At 39.5% G+C, this 21,464-nt stretch overlaps 1 protein-coding gene across 2 annotated transcripts in view; it reads left to right on the forward strand.

Annotated features, from left to right (window-relative positions):
• Positions 1-20,909, forward strand: part of LOC118335206 (retinal-specific phospholipid-transporting ATPase ABCA4-like) — a 36,687-nt gene extending 15,778 nt beyond the window's left edge. The window contains exons 13-49 of one of the 2 annotated variants that reach the window (XM_035671437.1): positions 1,121-1,297; positions 1,719-1,941; positions 2,153-2,374; positions 2,720-2,924; positions 3,026-3,118; positions 3,695-3,901; positions 4,270-4,447; positions 4,850-4,981; positions 5,495-5,634; positions 5,756-5,893; positions 6,261-6,442; positions 6,734-6,839; positions 7,715-7,920; positions 8,692-8,746; positions 8,997-9,047; positions 9,654-9,826; positions 10,149-10,273; positions 10,446-10,544; positions 11,016-11,297; positions 11,588-11,620; positions 11,722-11,827; positions 11,910-11,984; positions 12,310-12,479; positions 13,206-13,383; positions 13,552-13,667; positions 13,840-13,987; positions 14,879-15,002; positions 15,265-15,394; positions 15,574-15,694; positions 16,365-16,427; positions 16,816-16,922; positions 17,866-18,007; positions 18,270-18,404; positions 18,700-18,803; positions 19,023-19,115; positions 19,368-19,617; positions 20,102-20,909. In XM_035671437.1, the coding sequence (XP_035527330.1) occupies positions 1,121-1,297; positions 1,719-1,941; positions 2,153-2,374; positions 2,720-2,924; positions 3,026-3,118; positions 3,695-3,901; positions 4,270-4,447; positions 4,850-4,981; positions 5,495-5,634; positions 5,756-5,893; positions 6,261-6,442; positions 6,734-6,839; positions 7,715-7,920; positions 8,692-8,746; positions 8,997-9,047; positions 9,654-9,826; positions 10,149-10,273; positions 10,446-10,544; positions 11,016-11,297; positions 11,588-11,620; positions 11,722-11,827; positions 11,910-11,984; positions 12,310-12,479; positions 13,206-13,383; positions 13,552-13,667; positions 13,840-13,987; positions 14,879-15,002; positions 15,265-15,394; positions 15,574-15,694; positions 16,365-16,427; positions 16,816-16,922; positions 17,866-18,007; positions 18,270-18,404; positions 18,700-18,803; positions 19,023-19,115; positions 19,368-19,617; positions 20,102-20,218 (5,206 nt within the window). In that variant the 3' untranslated portion in view covers positions 20,219-20,909. The remainder of the gene's footprint in view (positions 1-1,120; positions 1,298-1,718; positions 1,942-2,152; positions 2,375-2,719; positions 2,925-3,025; positions 3,119-3,694; positions 3,902-4,269; positions 4,448-4,849; positions 4,982-5,494; positions 5,635-5,755; positions 5,894-6,260; positions 6,443-6,733; positions 6,840-7,714; positions 7,921-8,691; positions 8,747-8,996; positions 9,048-9,653; positions 9,827-10,148; positions 10,274-10,445; positions 10,545-11,015; positions 11,298-11,587; positions 11,621-11,721; positions 11,828-11,909; positions 11,985-12,309; positions 12,480-13,205; positions 13,384-13,551; positions 13,668-13,839; positions 13,988-14,878; positions 15,003-15,264; positions 15,395-15,573; positions 15,695-16,364; positions 16,428-16,815; positions 16,923-17,865; positions 18,008-18,269; positions 18,405-18,699; positions 18,804-19,022; positions 19,116-19,367; positions 19,618-20,101) is intronic. The other variant, XM_035671438.1, reaches the window with a different exon arrangement.
• Positions 20,910-21,464: the final 555 nt, after the last annotated feature.

The raw sequence follows: 21,464 nt of genomic DNA on the forward strand, positions 1-21,464 counted from the left end.
ATCCTTACCTTTAAGACAGGGAAGCTAAAGTTGGCCTACCATAATGTTCAATTTGGCCTGCCAGAAAAAAAAACTGTTATATTTTATATGAGCTCTTTAAATATGTAGGATCCCAAATTATTAATTTGTTTACATAATCTGAGCACAGCGGTGGGAGTGACACTTTGCCAAGGAAGTTAGGTCAATTAAAAGAACCTGGGATCCTATTATCATTGTGCATTGCAACAATAAAATACAATAGGTTTTTGCTTTTTGTTGCTTCTGTTGCCCAGCATTAAGTCTCAGTTTTGGCCCTCCAAGGGAAAAAGTTTGGGCACCCGTGTATTAAGGGCTGTGGTTTCCAAACCACGTGGTGGAAGCAAATTTTTAGGGTATAAACGTTTTATTAGCTGAAAAAAGGCTAATGATAGGTACTTTCCAATACATTTCATTGGAGCTGTCTGCTATACATACCTAGAGGGGTTAAGTGGAATCCAACCAGCAACGTTTAGACTATCAAAGCACCCTGAGAACCCACCGTTCCTTAATTTTTTCATGTTGTTACCACCACCGTATTAATGAGCCAATTTATATGGATTTGTCACATTCCTCAAAGGAGAAAAGGAAAAACCTCTCAAGCTGGCCTCAGTGTATTTTCCAAAGTCTCTTGGTGGTTCCATATTAACTCAATACCTGCCCTTTCATCCTACTGTGTGTGGCTTTCACATGCATTTTCCTTTCCCTTTGATCCCCCATTCATAAACAGACCGTATGTCAATAGCCCCAGGGGTGAACAAGCAGTTTTAGCTGTTTACAGGGCACCAGCAGGCTGTAATAGACCCAGTAGGAGTCCTGACTCTATACAAGTGAATAATCTGATTGTAAGAGTGCTTTGCCTCAGACTTATCTACTTAAGTAAAGGCAGTGTACATGTGGTGTGTGTGTGGCTTTAGAGACTTTGGCTTTGGTTGTTTTATGATTACAGTATTTTAAATGGAGACTGTGATTAGGATTATTTCATATAACAAAAAAATGCTTAAATAAATTGATTGTTTAACTGTTGAATGTGTGATGAACGATCTTGGGGCCACGATTAAACCAACAAGATCCTCTGTCACTCACTCTCTGCATCTTCTCTCAGGTACTGGGACCCCGGGCCCAGAGCAGACCCCATGGAGGACCAGAGGTACATTTGGGGAGGCTTTGCCTACCTGCAGGACATGATTGAACACGGCATCATCAAGCTTCACACAGGCAACGACTGGCCACTTGGGGTCTACATCCAGCAGATGCCATATCCGTGCTATGTAGACGACCTGTGAGTAAACCGGTCACTTTATCTAACAGCAGATCATTCACATGGTGGAGGATTTATCCAAAAGTGCTCCCATGACTGCATATACAGCAAATGAAACAGAATGTTGGCAATATCTGGCACATTTGTGCACTTTTCTGTGACATTTGCTGTGCATGTGAAGCTATAATTTATTGACAGACTAACTGATCAACTGCTTGACTGGATTTTTTTGATTAATTGATTATGCAAGTAATGGAAATTTAGCGTCACCCTTTAAAAATGTCCAATCAAGACACATCAGTGCATCCTCACAGAACTTAAATTACTAGGCAAAATATATAGTAATCCATACTATAAGCGTACTACTGTATACTAGCTACGTAATAACTACTAACCTATACCTACACCTCATCCTCTTGACTCCTCTCATCTTCTTTTCCAGCTTCATGATCACACTGAACCGCTGCTTCCCCTTGTTCATGGTGCTGGCCTGGATATACTCTGTGTCTATGACTGTGAAAAGCATTGTGCTGGAGAAGGAGCTGCGCCTCAAGGAGACTCTCAAAGCCATGGGGGTCGACAACGGAGTCATTTGGTACACGTGTTTCATTGACAGCTTCATCATGATGACGGCGAGCACGGCGCTGCTCACCTCCATCATCATGGTGAGAAAAGAGGGGGAGTAGCATAGAAAAGGAGGCCATGTTGGGAGAGACTAGAGACTATTTGCTGGTTTTGTAGCATGGAATGGTGCCCTCTTGTGGCTGATTTTAGAAAGCTCTGTTACTCATACAGCCAATGTGTTTTGTGTGTTTTGTGTGTGAAGTGAAAATCTCCTCAGTATAATCATACACTGTATCTTTTTTTTTCTCTCAGGGTGGAAAGGTGCTGAATTACAGCAATCCCATTCTTGTCTTCCTTTTCCTGCTGACTTTCACTGTCACCACCATTATGCAGTGTTTCCTGATGAGTGTGTTCTTCAACAAGGCCAACCTGGCAGCTGCCTGCAGTGGCATCATCTACTTTACCCTCTATCTGCCGCACGTTCTCTGCTTTGCCTGGCAGGACCGCATCACCACAAACATGAAATTGGCTGTTGTATGTCTATTTTTTGTGTAACGTATTTTACAAATACAAGAAAATGCATAGCTTTAGGCACAAACATTGAGTATTAACTCCAAGTCTTTAAGTTGTATCAAACATTGTAAAACAATATTATAACTTTCTTTAAATGTTTTTTCTCTTATTAGTGCAACAATACAGGCAGTAAGGATAACTGATTGTGTATCATTGCTTGAGCACATCGTTTCATCATCATTCTCATCGCAGACATTGATAAATTGAATCTCGGGACATAAAATTTTGCAGTAACATTCGTTTATGTAGATATTCTGCACCACTTGTCGGTAAATCAATAATTTATGCATCCTCCTGCTTCTCCAGAGCTTGTTGTCTCCAGTGGCCTTCGGCTTCGGGACAGAGTACCTGTCACGGTATGAGGAGCAGGGTTTGGGTCTGCAGTGGGACAACATCCAGACCAGCCCGTTAGAGAAAGACACCTTCTCCTTTCTCACCTCCATCTTCATGATGGTGTTTGATGCTTTCCTCTATGCCATCCTGGCCTGGTATCTGGATAATGTCTTCCCAGGTTGGGCTGTTAATATATTTTATTATTTACTTTACGCAGTATTTTATCCCTTTACATTTACTACAAGTTTACTACATTAAGAATTATATCATATTTTACAGGACAGTACGGCATTGGTCGACCATTCTACTTCCCATTCCAGCCCTCATACTGGCAAAGTCCTGCAACGTCACACACAGAAATGCCTAATCAAGGTTAGTATCACTGACTCTAAAATCTCTCACTTGCTACATAACTGAGGAGCAGTGCAGTGACTGGAGGTTTGTCGCTCTACTCTGATTTGCAAATAAAACCTAAGTCGGAGAAGTAAAAGCCTGTTCTTCAAAACTAATTGCTGCCAGGAAAAGCTTCTAATTCTCACTGGAAGATTGTGGTTATATTTGAAATGTCAATATAAAATATATAATAAGTCGAGATTTTCGCCTCATCTCTCCTGGAGCTGGAATTGGATCAGCATTTTAGAAGAATGCAGTTTAGTGGGGTGCACTTTTGCCAGAACAGGGTCTGAAACCAGGTCCTTTTAACCATAAGTCATCCTAAAGATAATGTTTGAATTAAGAAAAGTTCCATAGGAAAACAAAAATGAATCATATTTTATAACCATCTCATAGGAAGAGGTAAACCAATAAGCAAAGAACATTGTCACTAGCGAGATACATATACATGCCCATTTTAGTCAACTGTGAGAGGGGAACTTTTCACATGTACTAGAGAAAACTTTACCAAACATATCCTGAACAGGAAATGGCTCTGTGATCTGTCTCCTTCAGATTCTGAGAAACCTGAACCAGACAACGTGCAGAAGGATGTTGAGAGCAGGGGCACACCAGAGACGTACACCTGTAATGGTTCAGCCAGCAGGAAAGCCTGTAAACACCAAAGTAAAAGGGATCAGCTGGAGAGAGAGAAGGAGCTGCTGAAACGACAAGAGGAAACTCCAGACAAGGAAGAGGAGGGTCAGGACACAGGTACGGAAGGTGAGGACACAAATACAGAAGTGAAACCTGGGAGCCAACAGTAACTGAGAGAAGTACTGACTGGATATTGGAAATTGACACCAAACTGCATGCTGGGAACACACTGAGGATATCTGGTGGACAGGCAGGGTAACACACCCCACCTCAATCTGCAAAACAGAGGGAATGGTTTTTGGTTGCGGAGTCAGTTAAGCTACCGAAAGGAAGGAATATTTAATGGCATATATGTGGTTTTTGAAACTTTATTTCATCAAAATTTAATTTCTTAATTTTGATATTGAGAGCAAAGCTATTATATAATCTAAATTCACATAATTTTTCGGTTTAAGTGTTAAATCAGTCTTGTTGGGTCTGTTGTTCCCTTTCAGGTCAGTTGTTCTTTGAGGCCGAACCATTGGGCCTGGTAATGGGGGTGCAGATTGAGAACCTGGTGAAGGTGTACGACGGAAGCTCTTGTCCAGCTGTCGACTGTCTCAACCTCAATTTCTATGAAAGCCAAATTACATCCTTTTTGGGGCACAACGGGGCTGGAAAAACCACCACTATGTAAGTTTAAATCAGATTTAACAAAATACAAATCTCTTTGATTACAAAGTGTAGTAAAGGCTCAGTCTCAAAAGATGGATTAAGATGAGAATTTAATAAGAATTGAATTGTATTGAATGTTTAAAGAAGTTCAGAAGAGGAAGTTTTATGGCAGACTCAGAGTGTTGGTGGTTCATTTACGTATCTATAAATAGTACCAGGTTTAAATCATTTTTAGGAGTCTCTGCCTGTGAGGATCTCCTAGCAATAGTTTTCCATTTAGATGTGACAAATCAAATCCAAAAATATTTTGAAAGCCTTTTATAGAGATTCAGATGACCCTTCTTATAGATCCTTCATAAAATTGCATCATAAAGTTGGAACCCCCCACCCATGTATCGTATGTTCTGCTGCTCTGTCCAGGTCCATCCTGACTGGCCTTTTCCCTCCTACGTCTGGCACAGCCTACATATATGGAAGAGACATTAGGACTGACATGGACATCATCCGCTCCTCCATGGGAATGTGCCCTCAGTACAACATCCTTTTCAAACAGTGAGTTACATTAATTCAATTCAATTCATTTCAGTTTTATTTGTATAGCGCCAATTCATAACAGAAGTTATCTCAGGACACTTTTTAAATAAAGCAGGTCTAGAGCGAACTCTTTATAACATTATTTACAGAGACCCAACAGATGCTGCTGACAGTACCAGAGTCAGTTCAGTGTGAATATGTATTGAAAGTCAAAAGAATGACAGCAAGAGCTCAATAGGAAAGGATCTATATACGTTGGTTGATGTAAGAACAAACTAAAATTACTTACTTCGACTTTTCTTTGTTGAAAGACGCTAATTGAACTTGAAAGTCGAGCATTTAGAATGTTGAGAATGTCTTCAATCAATGGCTTCGACAGCAGTTACTAAAAGCCAGAGTTACTGATTTACTTCCCCATACAGGCTTTCTTAGCTCTTAAAGCATTCACACAGTCAGAGAGCTGTCAAAACAACAATTTCACACTCTTCCCCTGTAAACTTCTTTATAACTGCTGCCCTGTTTTTGTTCCAGTCTCACAGTAGAGGAGCACATCCTGTTCTACGCTCTGCTGAAAGGTCGGACTCAGGCGGAGGCGGAGAGGGAGGTTGAGGACATGCTGGTGGACCTTGGGCTGCCTCACAAGAGAGACGATGAGGCTCAGAACCTCTCAGGTGGACCACTTGTTCCTCTGTGTTTTTGAAAGGGAGAGCAAGTGAAGGAGACAGAGAGAGAGAGAGAGAGAATTTAGTTTATTCCATCATCATCTGAACATTCCTCTCCCACACTCTACAGGCGGTATGCAGAGGAAACTCTCAGTTGCCATGGCGTTTGTTGGAGGGTCTAAGGTCGTGATCCTGGACGAACCGACCTCAGGAGTGGACCCTTATTCCAGGAGATCCATTTGGGACCTCCTACTGAAATACAGAGCTGGTAAAAATGTCTCATTTAACCCCATTATGGTTAGCATTTTACCCCTTCAGATCCACATTCTAAAATCCACATTTTAACCCTAAGATCTTTTTACTGCTACACTGTAGGCAGTGAAGAATGAAACCAAATAATGTTCAGCTTTACAGATCTCCTGAGGCACTTGAATTAAGTAGTGAACTGATCAAACGGAAAGATTCAGCTACACAGCTACAACAAAAGCAAAAATTGCAGTCATAAAATCAATAGTCTGCTTACAAAGGCACTTTAAAGTTATGATAACTTTTTTTATCCATCTAGAATGCACTGATTCATTTGATTCAGATGACAGTGTCAATAAAAAAGTGTTAAAAGCTGGACCCTTGCACAGGCCGGACAGTGATTCTGTCTACTCATCACATGGACGAGGCCGACCTGCTGAGTGATCGCATCGCCATCATCTCCAAAGGACAACTCCACTGTTGCGGATCCCCCCTCTTCCTTAAGAACTGCTTTGGAGTTGGTTTTTATTTGACACTTGTACGCCGGATGAAGGATATCAAGAAGAGCGAGGTAAGATTGACATTTTACACAAAATCAGCCAGAGCCAGAGAAAAAGTTTCTTTGAAATGTTAAAGATAAAATAAGATATAAGATAAGATGTTCCTTTATTGATTATATTCAAGTTGGCAGAGTAGCTCGGGGGAAATGTAATGCAAAAAGTACAAGAACAAGAAGTGTAATAATACAATAAAGAACTATAAAATAAAAATATAATATATAAAAGAAAATATAAAGACTATAATGATAATATATATGCACTATATGCAGTAAAGGTGTTCTTGTCTCTGCTGTTTCCATCAGAATGATTGCGACTGTGCCTCCGACTGCTCGTGTTCCTGCTCCATCTGCACCAAATACAAAGATCAATCTCAGAACCAGTCCCAGCATCTAGACAGAGTTCTGGATGGTAAGCATTTTCTACTGTAACTGCATACTCATGAGCTGCACCTCCTCTGTTTGTGTGCATGTGGTATTTTCATCTTTTTGAGGAACAACTTGAGATTTAGACTCTGTGAGTGAGAGCATTTATAGGGGTCAAGACAAGTTTAGGGTTAAGGTTAGAATAAGGGGGTTGGCTGTAGCCATGTAGTTGCAATGGATGAAGTTAGGGATGGGAACAAGCTTAGATTTGGTTTCACATATTAGGTTTTTCTCTATATATCAATAGTGATTATTACTAAGCAACAATGTCAGAGAAAAACATAATTAGTTGTTATTTAATAAGAGTTTAAAACTCAAAAACTCGTCTAATCTGCTTAATTAGGACTGTGAGTGTGGTTTTATCTAATGTTACTGACAGTGCTGGCAACACCCACTTAAAACCAGTGAGAAGATCACAGATAAAAATACAAATACAGATACGTGACATAACCAAAAACCAAAACAGAAGAAGAAAATTCTGTGCTCATGTAGGAGCATCAGTCAGAGTGAGAAGTTGATTAAGAAAATAGGTTTTCATGGTTTTAAAGTCAATGAAGGTCTCACAAGTATAGCTGTGTGGGTGTGTGTGGGTGACCTGCAGGGATGTATATGCGTGCACTGGTTATATTCTCATGACTGGCTTACTAGTCCAAGTTGTAAAACAGATCCAGATTTCACATTTATAATTTAGTGGTGATATTGATTCTTGTGTCTTTTTCTTCTTAATTCTCCCTGAAGACACTCGAGATGCAGCAATTCAAGCGCAAATTTACTGATGCATTTTAGTGCTTGAATAATAGTGTCTGGTTTTGATTTTGGGAGTTAGCCTCTATAAATGATGATTTTCTCTCTTATTCCCAGGGGATATAGACAGCATCACTACCCTCATCCACCACCATGTCCCTGATGCCAAGCTGATCGAGACGATTGGCCAGGAGTTGACCTATCTGCTTCCCAATAAGGGCTTCAAACATCGAGCGTATGCCAGCCTGTTCAGGGAGCTTGAGGAGACGCTTGGCGACATGGGCCTCAGCAGTTTCGGCATCTCTGATACATCACTAGAGGAGGTATGGACATCTGCTTGTTTCTGGCTGTTGACATCACCAATAACTTGCGTGGTGTTTTAATGCTGCGTTTACGCTGCATGAAATAGATGGTCAATATGAACTTCCAGAATGTAACATCAGCATTAGTTTTATGATAAACCCAGAGTTTCCCCTTTGTGGTTTCTGATAAAAATCAACCACAAAGCACCCATAGTCATATTTGGTGTTGGACGAATGTAAAAACTGCCCATCTTAACTCTAAGTTTCGTCTATTACTGCATGCTTAAAGTCTTGTTTCTTGATTCTGAAAGAATTTGCTGCTACAATCAAATATATATATTTCAGTCTGTTTCCAATACAGACCCATCTGTTAAAGGATTTCCATGTCTACGGTAAACTGCAACATCCTGGTTTAAATCTGGGACCTTTGTTGCACACTCATTTCCTGTCATCTGTTTACAATCTAAAGGCGTAAAAGGCAAATTAATAAATACACTTCCTATAAATGAGTGCCATTATCTTGTAACAATATATAATAAGGTGGATTACTGCACTAGAATCAAGAAAATTACTTTTAATTAACAATAATCGGTAAACTTTACACTTGTGTAAAAAAAGTGCATGCATATGTGATGGCAACAATTCTCTTGTGCGCTGAATACATTCTTTTACATTATGTTTTAACAGAATCTTCAAGTTTTATACAGCAAATTAAAAAACGTATATAACTTCTGAACTTAATGCGTGAAAAATTTTGAAAGTTTAAGGTAGTTCTTTTTTTTCCCTTTCCAGATATTCATAAAGGTCACAGCAGATGGAGAAGCAGTTAATAATGCCACCAGTCCTGGTAAATAGCACCACTGATCTTCCACATGGCCTTTTCATGGAATTGAATTTCTGACCCGTCGCCCTGTCTCTCTAATGTGTTGTTAATCCATTTGCCGCACACCTGTTTTTTATTATGCTGTTATTGTTGTAAATTCCCTAACTCTAACATTAGCTACTTGTCTAGTATTTCCATGTGCTGTGGTACATCATTTGCCAGTTTTAAGTCTGTGTGTGTGTGTTTTGTGTTTTACCTGTTTGCTCCCACGTAGAACAGTGGATGTTACAGCGGAGAAAAAACGACAGCAAAGTTGGTGATGAAGGTTAGAGACCTGAGAGCCAAAACAATCAATTTAAGCTCTTTGACACTGAATCAGCTGGACCTGGGTCAATCAGTATGTGCAAGAACTGTTTGTTATTTCAATTTAAAGTTACTTTTTTGACCAGCTATGTGGGGTTTATCACACACCATCCTTTTAAGTAGCATCACAGAAAAGTACAGTATTCTGACATTAAAGTGTTTTTCTGTAACCAATTTAATGGCAATGATTCTGGTAAACCTCACACATCTGGAACTCCAAGCAGTTTAAGTGACCCAGGTCTGAAATCTGGAGCAGATGCTCTGCTTGTACAGTTAAAAACAAAGCAGGGATTATGCGGGTGTTCTTAGTCTGTATGTATAAAATAATTGCTTGCTTGCTCTTATAGCACAGCACTGCTTTAAATTCATACATTTAATTATTTATTTGTCAGCTGCATAGAAAAGAATCCTAAACCTCAGATGACTTTGGTGCTTTGCTCAGTGGAGTCTCAGCAATAGGGCCGCTGATCCCAAGCCTGCTTCTCCAACACGTTTCCCTACTAAATGCTTTGTCTTACGCAGATTTTTATGCACGGTACGTTACTGTATGTTTTCTTGTTGTACGCAGAACATAATGGTGTGACGCAGGCTAATGGCATTACCCACGATGCATCAGACAACAGTGCAGGAAAGGGCTCCAGGCAGTTGAAAGGAGCCTCTCTGACCCTGAAGCAGTTCCATGCACTGCTAGTGAAGAGGTTTCACCACGCTATAAGAAGCCTGAAAGACTTCCTGGCACAGGTACAGGGATGCAGCGATGGCTTATTGTTGACATAAGTGTTGACATAAGTGTTGACAGTTTTATTTTGTGATGTATGGACTGATTGCAGAGCAGGAGTTGAGAATAATTCTTTGTAATTGTGTAGCAGATGTAGTATTTTAACTAAAGGGACAATAATCAGCTAATAAATGATTCATTATTAAATCTAGTTGAAAACATAATGCATAGGCAAACGTGTGAGTATACATCTGTAATGGTTCAAACTGTTTATCCATTGTTTATGACAGACTCTCATGCCCCACAGTGTTGTGACGTGCTTACTTGTATTTTTGGTGATTTCAGATCGTCCTTCCTGCCAGTTTTGTCCTAATTGCTCTCATCTTCACCATGATCGTCCCTCCGTTCGGAGAGTATCCGAGTCTGACTCTAACCCCCTGGATGTACGGACAACAGTTCACCTTCTTCAGGTCAGACCTCATGACAAAAACTGTGAATTCTACAAAACACTAACTTTGGATAAACCATCCGTTGTGTGTTGTAATAACACTGAGGTACCTGACTGATGGTGGTGATTATATTGCTTTTATTTCTTCAGGCTTTAACTTGATTTCCTCTATACATTTTCTCATCCCTATCTAGTAATGAGCTACCTTTTGACCCCAAAATGAAACGCTTCACAGAGCAATTATTGCAAAGACCAGGCCTGGGGACACGCTGCATGGAAGGAGAACCACTAGGGTAAATATCAGGACTATCCATTTTAAAATGACTCATACACGAATCCTGCAACATGCATTCACTCATTTGGAGTTAGAATATATATACATATATGCAGAATTCTTACCTGTGTACATTAAAGTCATCTAAAAATGACAGTGAAGTTAAAATATCCAGTATACTCTCATGTTATTATTAAGACATCACATAACTGGTGACATATTTATCCAAGATAAGACAATATAGTCCCATCCTTGAGAGTTGAGACACGTTGCACATTTTTAAGTTCATCAGTCAACATCAGAATTTCTCACAAGAAAAATTAATTTTCAACAATTACCAAAGAGACACACTATGCCACCCCATAATGTATTTGTAATAAATCATGTAGTGTACATAATAAAATCTACACCTATAAGTAGATACATATATATTGCATCTCCATGCTGATTCATTTCATCTTTTTGCATTTCTCCACTGATCTCCCTCCAGAATGCCCTGCAGTAACAGCACATTAGAGTGGCAGTATCCCGACGTCTCTCCTGTGGTCAGCAACATCTTACAGAGTCCCGAGTGGAACCACAGAAACCCGTCCCCTTCCTGCCAGTGCAGCACCAGCAAGAAGCTCACCATGATGCCCTACTGTCCCGCCGGAGCAGGTGGCCTGCCACCTCGCCAACGAATCGAGGCCACGGGAGACACGTTGCTGGACCTGACGGAAAGGAACATCTCTGACTACCTGGTTAAAACCTACCCCACTCTTATCAGAACTAGGCAGGTTTAATTGCAGTTTATGAATTAGACAAACAAGAGCAATTAAAGGTTTTACCACCCTCAAAGAGCTTAAAAATATGTCACAAACCAAATTAAAAAGAGATTTGAGGTGACAGAAAAAGCTTCAAAAAGATGATGCTGCAAACAAATACACAGAAAGATCTTCAAGCTTTATAACAATGCTATAAACAAGCTTTGATTGCTCTGTAAATCACTTTGCTTGACCACTTTTTTAACCCATTTAAATAATTACCTCCCTGCTTGATTAAATTCTTACTTTCATTTCACAGTTTGAAGAGCAAATACTGGGTGAATGAACAAAGGTAATAATTTGCTTTATTGCTGTAAATCTCTTTCCGTTTAGTCCTCATCTCCCTCTTGTGCAGTCAGTGTGGGATACTGTGTGAATATTCTCTGTCCTCAGATATGGAGGTCTGTCAGTAGGAGGACAGCTTCCCATTCTGGACATTAACCCCAAAGACATCCAGAATGTTTTCCACCAACTGGGACGAATGCTCAACATCACAGCGGTACATGCAGTTGTTGTTGTTCATATAGAGTAGTGAGCTATGTCCGTTTAAGTCAGTTTATAATGAGCATTTTCTTTCACAGGGTCACTACTCTCAACTAGCCCTGAGGGAGATTGGTCCTTTCTTAAGATACATGGAGAGTGAATTCAATATAAAGGTAGGCGTGGGATGGATACAGGGGTGTTTTTCCCCTCCACAAATATCGCACTAAAAAGTGGCTAAAATGGTGCGCAAACATTGTCACTGTCGCTTTGCCTTTGTATTACAAACTTTTGAATTTATAAAGTCAGTTCCTTTCACAGAGACATTGGCAAATGGCTGTAAGTGCTTGCTTTAATAGCTTTGCTTTCCACTTAAAGTAATGGAGGCTTTACAGTGTGTGAGGAAGGTCAGCATTCAAGCCCTTTTATTGTAGATCAACTGCAATTATCAAGTCAGAAGGTTGTGAAATGTTTTCAATTAACTCTCCTCTCCTCTGTCAGGTATGGTATAATAACAAAGGCTGGCACGCCGTGGTGGCCTTCATGAACGTGGCCAATAACGCCATCCTGCGGGCCTTCCTACCTCCATCCGCCAATCCTGCTGAGTTTGGCATCACAGCCATAAACCACCCTCTGAACCTCACCAAAGAACAGCTTTCCGAAGTCACAGTGTGAGTGTTACTTTTACATTCATTTATCGTTATTTAAAATGTATTTTATTCATTTGTTCGCATTAAAAACAATTATTACAATTAATATGTACACAAAGACATTCACATATATAAAGACATTTTTACCTACGTAGTGTTGGAAGTGTGATGTTCCAGAAGTTCGACTCTTGAGGCAAGATAAACAGAACTACAAATAAAAAAATAAAAATAAAATTGTATACTCAAACAGACTAGATTTTAAACTTACACAAGTCTAGCATATTTAGTGTTTTGTTGTCTTGGTTTAGTGTTAACCATGTAGTCTGGAATTATTATTATTATGGTTAAAAATGTATGTTTATTTATTTATTTGTCGCCACAACACCTACTGCTTGACATTGTAACTTAAGTCCCATTTCCCATCTGATAAGCATATATAATCCGCATCTGGATTATTATTAGAAACAAGTTTAAATCACCTTATCTTCAATTATTTGATTTAAAGTAAATTAGAGATATGATTTTATATTTATTAGTTTTTTATTCCCTTTTGGTTTCACCTGAGCCTATATGTGAAAAATGTTGGCTTTTTGTTAATATATATTCATATGATATGTGTAATGGCACCATTTCTAGTATGTTGCAAATACTGTATATAATGAATGACACTATTTATTTAGTTCTCATTAACATTACGTTCACAGAGCAGATTGCACAGTACAGACTTTATCTTCTTTTTCCTTTTAGGCTAACCACTTCAGTAGACGCTGTGGTGGCGATCTGTGTTATTTTCGCCATGTCCTTCATCCCTGCCAGCTTCGTCCTCTACCTCATCCAGGAGCGTGTGACCAAGGCCAAGCACCTGCAGTTTGTCAGTGGGGTCAGCCCTTTAGTGTACTGGGTTGCCAACTTCTTCTGGGACATGGTAAGTCAAGCAGAGATGGAGTCAGTATGAAATGTGTATCCTCTTGATATTCAAAGATTTCAAATCATTTAAAGACATAATAGTGGATATAAACCTAACTTCCAACAGACGGATGTTGTGGATTGTTTCTATTCATTAACTTATGTGAATGCTTTATTTGTCCCCTAGATTAACTACTGTCTCAGCACTGCAATGGTGGTTGGCATTTTCATGGCTTTTGACAAAAAGTGTTACACATCACCATCTAACCTACCGGCACTAATCACACTGCTTCTACTATATGGGTAAGACTTTGCTCAGTTTAATTTGGTTTTTACTTCAAAAATAAAAACAGCGAAATACAAAGAGGATATAGAAAGGTTCAACCCAATTCATCAACATGGAAATTCATGAAGAAAGAACAAAATGCCTAGATGACTCTAATTTCTCTTTTTCTCTGGCTCCATCGCTTTACAGGTGGTCAGTAACGCCCATGATGTATCCCATGTCCTACATATTCAACATCCCAAGTACTGCATATGTTTCCCTGTCCTGCATCAACCTGTTCATAGGCATCAACAGCAGCGCCATCACCTTCATCCTGGAGCTTTTTGAAAACAATCGGGTAAAGACATAAAGATTATAAAATATTGCGGGGGCCGGAAAAAACAACCAACAGCTTTTTTGATTGAGCTGATTTGTGCAGCTTTAAATGGCTACAAATCTATATTTTTAATATAAACAATGGATCAAACGACTATTTGTTTTGGACTGTCAGATGGAAACACACCTACAAATGAATGCTTCCCTGTCTGCTGTATTTGTAAAAGGAAATTGTGCTCACACATTGTGTTTTCAGCTCATTCTGCCGTCCCCATGTGGCCAGAAAAATCAATTAATGCAGCTTTTAGCAAAAAAAATTCCAGGCAGTTTTACTCTCTCAGTAACTCTTACTAATTCATTACTTCTAAGTAAATCATTCAACTTGTTCATGTTTTCAGTGCTGATTAAAGTGTTGTAGTATGATAGTTACAACATCGGGTTAATGTAAAATGGCTGGGACAAGACACGAGTGAAAATAGCCAATGGGCCTTTTCACAGAAGATATTTTGACATTTCCGATGGGTTCCATAAAAAAATGGAAGTAGGTACGTATACAAACACTGACTGATAATGTGGGGCAGCTGGGGAAGTAGAAGATGAGTCACAGGTGAGCAGGGTAGGGGAACACGCCGAGGGTATCTGTTGGACAGATGTGGAATAGACAACAATGGCAACCGCCAACTCTGTCAACTGTTTAAACAAACGTGGTTTGGTTAGATTTAAGAAAAAAAACAGATACTTCATTGGAAAAGGGCACATATGCGGCTGTCATGGCAACAGGTGACTTCCTGCTCAGTCAAAAATGGTTCACTTTGCCAGATGGTTCTTTCCACCGCACATCTGTACTCCTCTCCTCTGCTTTCACTGATGAATCTTGCAGTAAGTGACTGTGTGTGTGTGTGTGTGTTGCCAGCCTTTGCTGATGTTCAATGAGTGGCTAAAGAAAGGCCTGCTGGTGCTCCCTCACTTCTGTCTGGGGCGAGGACTGATAGACATGGCCATGAACCAGGCTGTCACCGATGTTTATGCCAGATTTGGTAAGTACAGTATACGATTGGGCCATTTTAGCTGATAAAGTTCAGTGAGTTTTCAATTTCTATCAAAATATTTCAAATGATATAATAAAATGCTGATATTCCAATTATGTTAAAAGGTGACATAAACTCTTAGGGAGGAACATATTGCATACATTAGGAATTGTTTACCAAATTACCAAATTTTACAAAACTTTACCTTTTGTAGCTTGTGAAAACTGCTGATTTTGTACTGACTGAACAACAACCTTGTCTCTGTTTTCAGGTGAAGAATACACCCAGGACCCTTTCCGGTGGGACTTCGTGGGGAAAAATGTTGCTTTTATGGCAGTGGAAGGCTTTGTCTACTTTATTCTCAATCTTCTGATCCAGTACCGTTTCTTCTTGGACCACTGGTAAGGGAATGGCAAGTTTTTATAAACAGCATCTCAACCTCTTGCTATGCTAGAGTCTTGAACTTTCCATGGAAACCTAACCAGGGAAGTTCAGGGTCAGAACTCATAGCATATTAGAATATAGTGCAGCTCTGTTGAATTAGATGCTTCTCCACAAATGATTTTCTTACACCCTTCAGGTTATCAGACTACAAGCAGACTTCAACACAAGATGAAGATGATGATGTGGCAACAGAGAGGCAGAGAATTTATGATGGAGGGAGCAAGACTGACATCCTGCAGATCAGAAACCTCTCTAAAGTAAAAATCACTGACTTGACCTGACTCAGCTGATATTTCTATTTCATACTATGCTTTGCATGTCACAGAATTTCCTTGGTTTCTTCCTGGCCGTTCTGAAATGTAATTTCATTAATTTTTTCAAGCTCAAGCTCATCTTTATTTTCTTTCATAATTTCATCCATATTCATATAAGTATAAAGTTGAATTAAATGTCAAAGAATAAGTTATTAAGCAATACGTTAAGAGTATATCCCAGAGCGTCAGTGGGATAACTGATGGATACAACCCCCAACCCCATTCATTCTGGGGCGAAAAGTCCATCAGCACCAGTTGCTGCCTAGGCCAGTTTACTAATCTGGTGGCTGTTCAATGCTTAAATGATGGGAGTATCTGTATTTCTATTATTTTGTTATATATAAATGATAAAATCATTCAGTGGGAGGGTAAAACAATATTAACACTGTGGACTGCCTTGTTTTTTTAAATTTTAACCCCCTTCCCACCTCAGCAATTTCCATACAATCTCATATCAGGATAAAGAAAAAGATAAATGATTTTGCATATTTTATTGTTATCATATCGCTCTTGTACATTTATATTTTTACCACCTTTTTTTTAAAGTTATTGTTTTAAAAAGCACTCCTCAAATGGAGACAGTTATTATTGTTTCCCTGCCTTCTCTGCACAGACGTATGTGGGCAGGAAGAGGGCAGCTGTGGACCGGATTTGTGTCGGTGTCCCTGCAGGAGAGGTAAAGTCACTGAGTTCATTTACATTGAGAGCTACTACTCTCTTTCTTTATTCATATTTCTAAAGTTTTCAAGCCTACGCGCTGATTAAGCTGCCACGCAGACTGTCTGAGATGCAGATAATATTCAGTAGTTGTAATTTACCATATAGTGACAACAAAGTATATTTACTGTATATCTGGTCTCACTTTGTCTGTGTGTGTTTTTTACATTTCTGTTTTCATGTTACTTTTTAATACATACATGCACAAAGGCATTTCTTCTATGAAGACAAATAGATTATTAGAGTTTCTAAAGGATATTATTAGTCAATTGTGAATGTGTTTTTCAGCAGTATCTCAGCTAACTGTGTCCTCCTTTCGAGAGCCTGATTGTCCTTTGTCCTGTTAGTGTTTCGGTCTCTTGGGAGTTAATGGAGCTGGAAAAACAACGACCTTCAAAATGCTGACTGGTGACACTGATGTCACCTCCGGGGAGGCGACTGTGGCTGGTTACAGGTACATAAAGATCAGTCAAAAATGTCCCCAGTCAATAGAACACAAACTCTGTCAGGGCTGGATCAGATGGTATTTGTAAAATTCTTTTGGTTTATCCTACACGCAGTCCCAGACACACTCCAATGAGTTAGAAAGTTTAAACACAGGAAGGTCAATCTGAGATAATTCTGTTTGATGACCCTATCCGACTATAAAACCAACCCATGTGGTACAAAATAAGAAAAAAAGTGAGGAACTAGGGCTTGCTCAACAATTAATAGTAATTTGGGTGATAATATTTTAAAAAACACATTTTCATGTCAACTATTTGAACAGAAGTCTTGACAGGGTGAATAAGCCCCTCAAGCTACATTTACACCATTGTTGGACACTGAAAGTCTCTTAAAAAAAAAACAGATTAAGGAAGGCCTAAATTAACAGCTATTCAACCATCAATCTTTCAGAAAACCTTTTTGGCATGAGACCCTTCAGACACAGCAATACGTTCTTGTCACCCCTCCTCATAGGTTATGGCCGCAATGTGGAGCAATTCAACCAAAGAGTACATTTTCCTTCTCAGATTCTTCAATTTGAAGTATTTTCTGAAGCCTAAAGAGGTGTATCACGTATTGTCTTCTTTCTTATGATCCCTGAGATTTATCTAGGGGCTCCAAGTGAGGGTCCTGACCCCCAGGAATCATTGATCTTTTAAATGGCAGTAATTTATGCCAAAAACTAATTAGTTAATTAAATAAATAAAACATTTCACAGCTTTTCTATAGTTTTGTTCAGTTTATATATTAGTTTGTTGAGATGAATCCACTTCCTCTCAGCTCTGGTTGACATTGTTTTGACTTTATCAGTCTAACCTCACTCAGAATAGTTTGTTTTTTTGCTTTTATAATCATGTTATTTACTCCACTGGCTAACTGCAGTGAGCGGCACCTTGTGTCTTGTTTTGTAGCATCCTGACAGACATTCTGGACGTGCACCAGAATATGGGCTACTGCCCTCAGTTTGATGCCATCGATGAGCTCCTAACCGGCAGGGAGCATTTGTACCTATATGCTCGTCTCAGAGGGGTACCTGAGTCAGAGATCCCCAGAGTGAGTAGGACTCCCACTGCTTCACATCTTCAACTGTCTAAGCATGTTTCATTTTGCTGTCTAAATGAAACTACTGTTTGGCTCAGTACTGCATACTGTTTCTCAGTGTTCACTAATGTTTGTTTTATCCTTTTCATTCTGCTGTAATGTTGTTATGAAGGGCTCATTTAACAGTTGGGGTTGCACATCTTATAAATGTAAGCAGAAAGTCACTTTTGGATGGACGTGCCTGCCTAATGCATGTCTCCACTTCCCCCTGCAGGTGGCAGAGTGGGGCATCCAGAAGCTTGGTCTTACAGAGTATGCCAGCCGCTGTGCAGGGACCTATAGTGGAGGCAACAAGCGCAAACTTTCCACAGCTATCGCAATGATTGGTTGCCCGGCGCTGGTACTGCTGGTGAGTTAGCCAATGACGGGGAGCTCAGGAGCCCATTGTTTGGGTTTTTGGGTTTTATGCAGGGATTTATCAATGAAATGGTCTATGGATCCAGATGGGAAGCCATATGGGTTCAGTCAAGCCTGGCCTCAAATGTTTTATACATTGGCAGGCAACTGTGCAGTTCAATTCAAATTGGCATAAATCTGAGATCTTTGCCATATGCTGATAGAGATAAGGATTTGGTCTCTGTTCATATGGAATTATGTGCTTAGAGAGTCAAGTTTGTTGTTTGTTTGTGGCTGTGTGTGTTTAGGACGAGCCCACGACAGGGATGGACCCCCACTCTCGGCGCTTCCTGTGGAATGCCATCATGAGTGTCATTCAGGACGGCAGGGCTGTGGTGCTAACATCACACAGGTTCGACATCTAATAATGAAATTAATCCACTGCACACATCTGCTGCAGCAGCTGACCAAACACAGTAAACTCTCCTGCCAACAACTGTTGATGAAATCATGACTAGATTGGCCTTTGCTTGATTTTTACCATAGGGATCTGTGGAATTAAGATTTATTGCTCAAAGACATGAAATAGCAGCAGTGAAAATAAAGATGGATTATGGTTGTTTTCTACCAGTATGGAGGAGTGTGAGGCCCTCTGCACTCGACTGGCCATCATGGTCAATGGGACCTTCAAGTGTCTGGGTACCATCCAGCATCTCAAATACAAGTAAGAGGTTTTCTGTATTTTGGCAGGCTTGTACAGTGTTGGGTAGAATTTCAATATCATGATTCCCAACCTTTAAAACATGATAAATAAAGGTTTCTCAGCATTGTGATACAGAAAAATTGGAAGCATCACAATTTATGTTCTAAAAGGAATTTAACCTTTATATGTGTGGTTTTAATATATGAATAATGATACATTCAGACTTCAAAAAGAGTCCTGAAAAATGTCTGACACTGTGTTTTCTTGATCCAGATTTGGTGACGGCTATGTAGTGACCATGAAAATCAAGGCAGCTAAACCGGGCTTGTCCCCCGATCTGGAGCCCGCCGAGGGCTTCATGGAGAGCTCCTTCCCCGGCTGTGTTCAGAGGGAGAGGCACTACAACACGCTACAGTACGAGATTGCCTCCTCCTCCTTAGCCAGGATATTTCAGCTGGTGGTGGCCAATAAAGAGAGACTCAGCATTGAAGACTACTCTGTTTCCCAGACAACACTGGACCAGGTACGTATGAACCAAGACAATGAGAGGAGGGGAGGTGACCAAAGATACTCAACACGTGTTTAATAAATGTGAGGGAATTTGTTCTGGTAACATTTTGTGAGTCACATCACCTATCAAAAACATATTAAACTGTAAAAATATATTTAAAAAATTGAATCTTTGTATATAATATGATTCAATTTTAATATTTATGTTAAATATTTACTTTTATTATCTTTTTAAAAAACCTATAAAATCATACAGTACATGCTCCTCTTTGTTCTTCTTTCTCCGCTTTCTGTCTTAAATAACAATTCAATTAAATATTTAAATGTTTAACACAAGTCTTTAATTACTTGTTATAATCTCTGACATTCTAAATATAGTGTTGCTGAAACTTCTTAAATTATGACTTACAATCCTAGGCAGATACATTCCTTTTGTGCCTTGGGGCTGTTAAAAAAGGTTCTTATTTTGTACTGAATTCAGGTTCTCTGTTATACAGGTGTTTGTCAACTTTGCCAAGCAACAGACAGGAGAGGATGAGGACGTTACGTTACACAGACGAACAGCAGGTGGAAGAAAAGACATTAAGATCTCGCCAGTGCAGAGGAAAACATGAAATGTCACCAGGAAGTGTACAGAAACACAGGCACTGTATATTAAGTATCCACATTCCACAATTAAAAAAGCCACTTTTAATATTTTACTAGCAAAATTGGTTTTTAGAGTAGAGACGAGCCCGACCAGTTACCTGCCAAAGTAAAACGGTTCATTTTTCCAGTCACAGACAAACTTTACAAGGCTTTAGCTGCAAACAGGAGCACATTACTAAGACTTGAAATCGTATGTGTTAACAGCAGAAACTGATGCAAAACAGCTGGTTCTTCATCTGAAATATGAAAAAAGAAAGATTTTTTTTTGCTTAGACTCTTTGGCTTGTATAAACTTGTACATATTGTATGTGTAATGAATACTTAAGCACCTTAGAAGCAGTGTTTTTTTAATGTTTACATTACATTCATAAATGTTTTTGTCCCATAACATATTTATTATCGCTTCAATTCTTTTCAGTCATTTACTGTTGTACATTTAACCTTTTCTTTGTCTGCTGTGTTTCATACATTGCCATGTTGTTCTCCAATGTCAGTGCAAAATACAACACAATATTCCTCTTGAGAATATATGAATTTGAGAAAAGAAAGGTAATTAGATATAGCTAAAGCTGTAGATAAAGAGGAATTATATTTTCTATCTGACCAATAAAACATGCTTTATACTTTATTCTCTACTATACTGCATCATCTAAATAAAAGTCCAAGTTTTCATAATGTATATGTGAAGTGCAGTATTCCTTCAATATATATAGCAAATATTTCAGCCCTCCGTTGTTTCCCTTAAAGCAACTGGATGCCACTTTGGGTTATATAGTAAGAAGAAGAGCTGAAAGGCTTTTCACTCCTGCCATACCTACAATAACTGACCTGCACTAAAGAGCTAAGAAAGCCACTGCAGGTCAGGGTTGCGGCTAAGAGACAGCTTTGCATTGGAGCCAAGGCGACACCGTGCTGAGTGGCTTGTCACAACCTGGATTTATCTGACACACAGTCCAATTACTGCTCACCTGCCGCAAGTAGTGGTGTCATTGCCTCAGGCTGCCCACTAGCCTGGATTTCATTGGCTACCTCAAAGAGACATAGAGATGATGGCACTGTGCAATCCAGGGCTGCTAATGAATTCTCTGGTGTGGATCTCATGCTCCTCTCCTGCCCATATGGTCATCTGGACGAAGCTGATGAGCATGAATAGTGTCGCTGTGGGAGAGCAAATGAGTCATACTGTAAGAGGCTGTGAAATATGTGCATGTG

Source organism: Morone saxatilis, unplaced genomic scaffold (assembly GCF_004916995.1).
Source record: "Morone saxatilis isolate NCDOM2014 unplaced genomic scaffold, NCSU_SB_2.0 Contig23, whole genome shotgun sequence".
In the NCBI taxonomy this organism is placed as follows: domain Eukaryota; kingdom Metazoa; phylum Chordata; class Actinopteri; family Moronidae; genus Morone; species Morone saxatilis.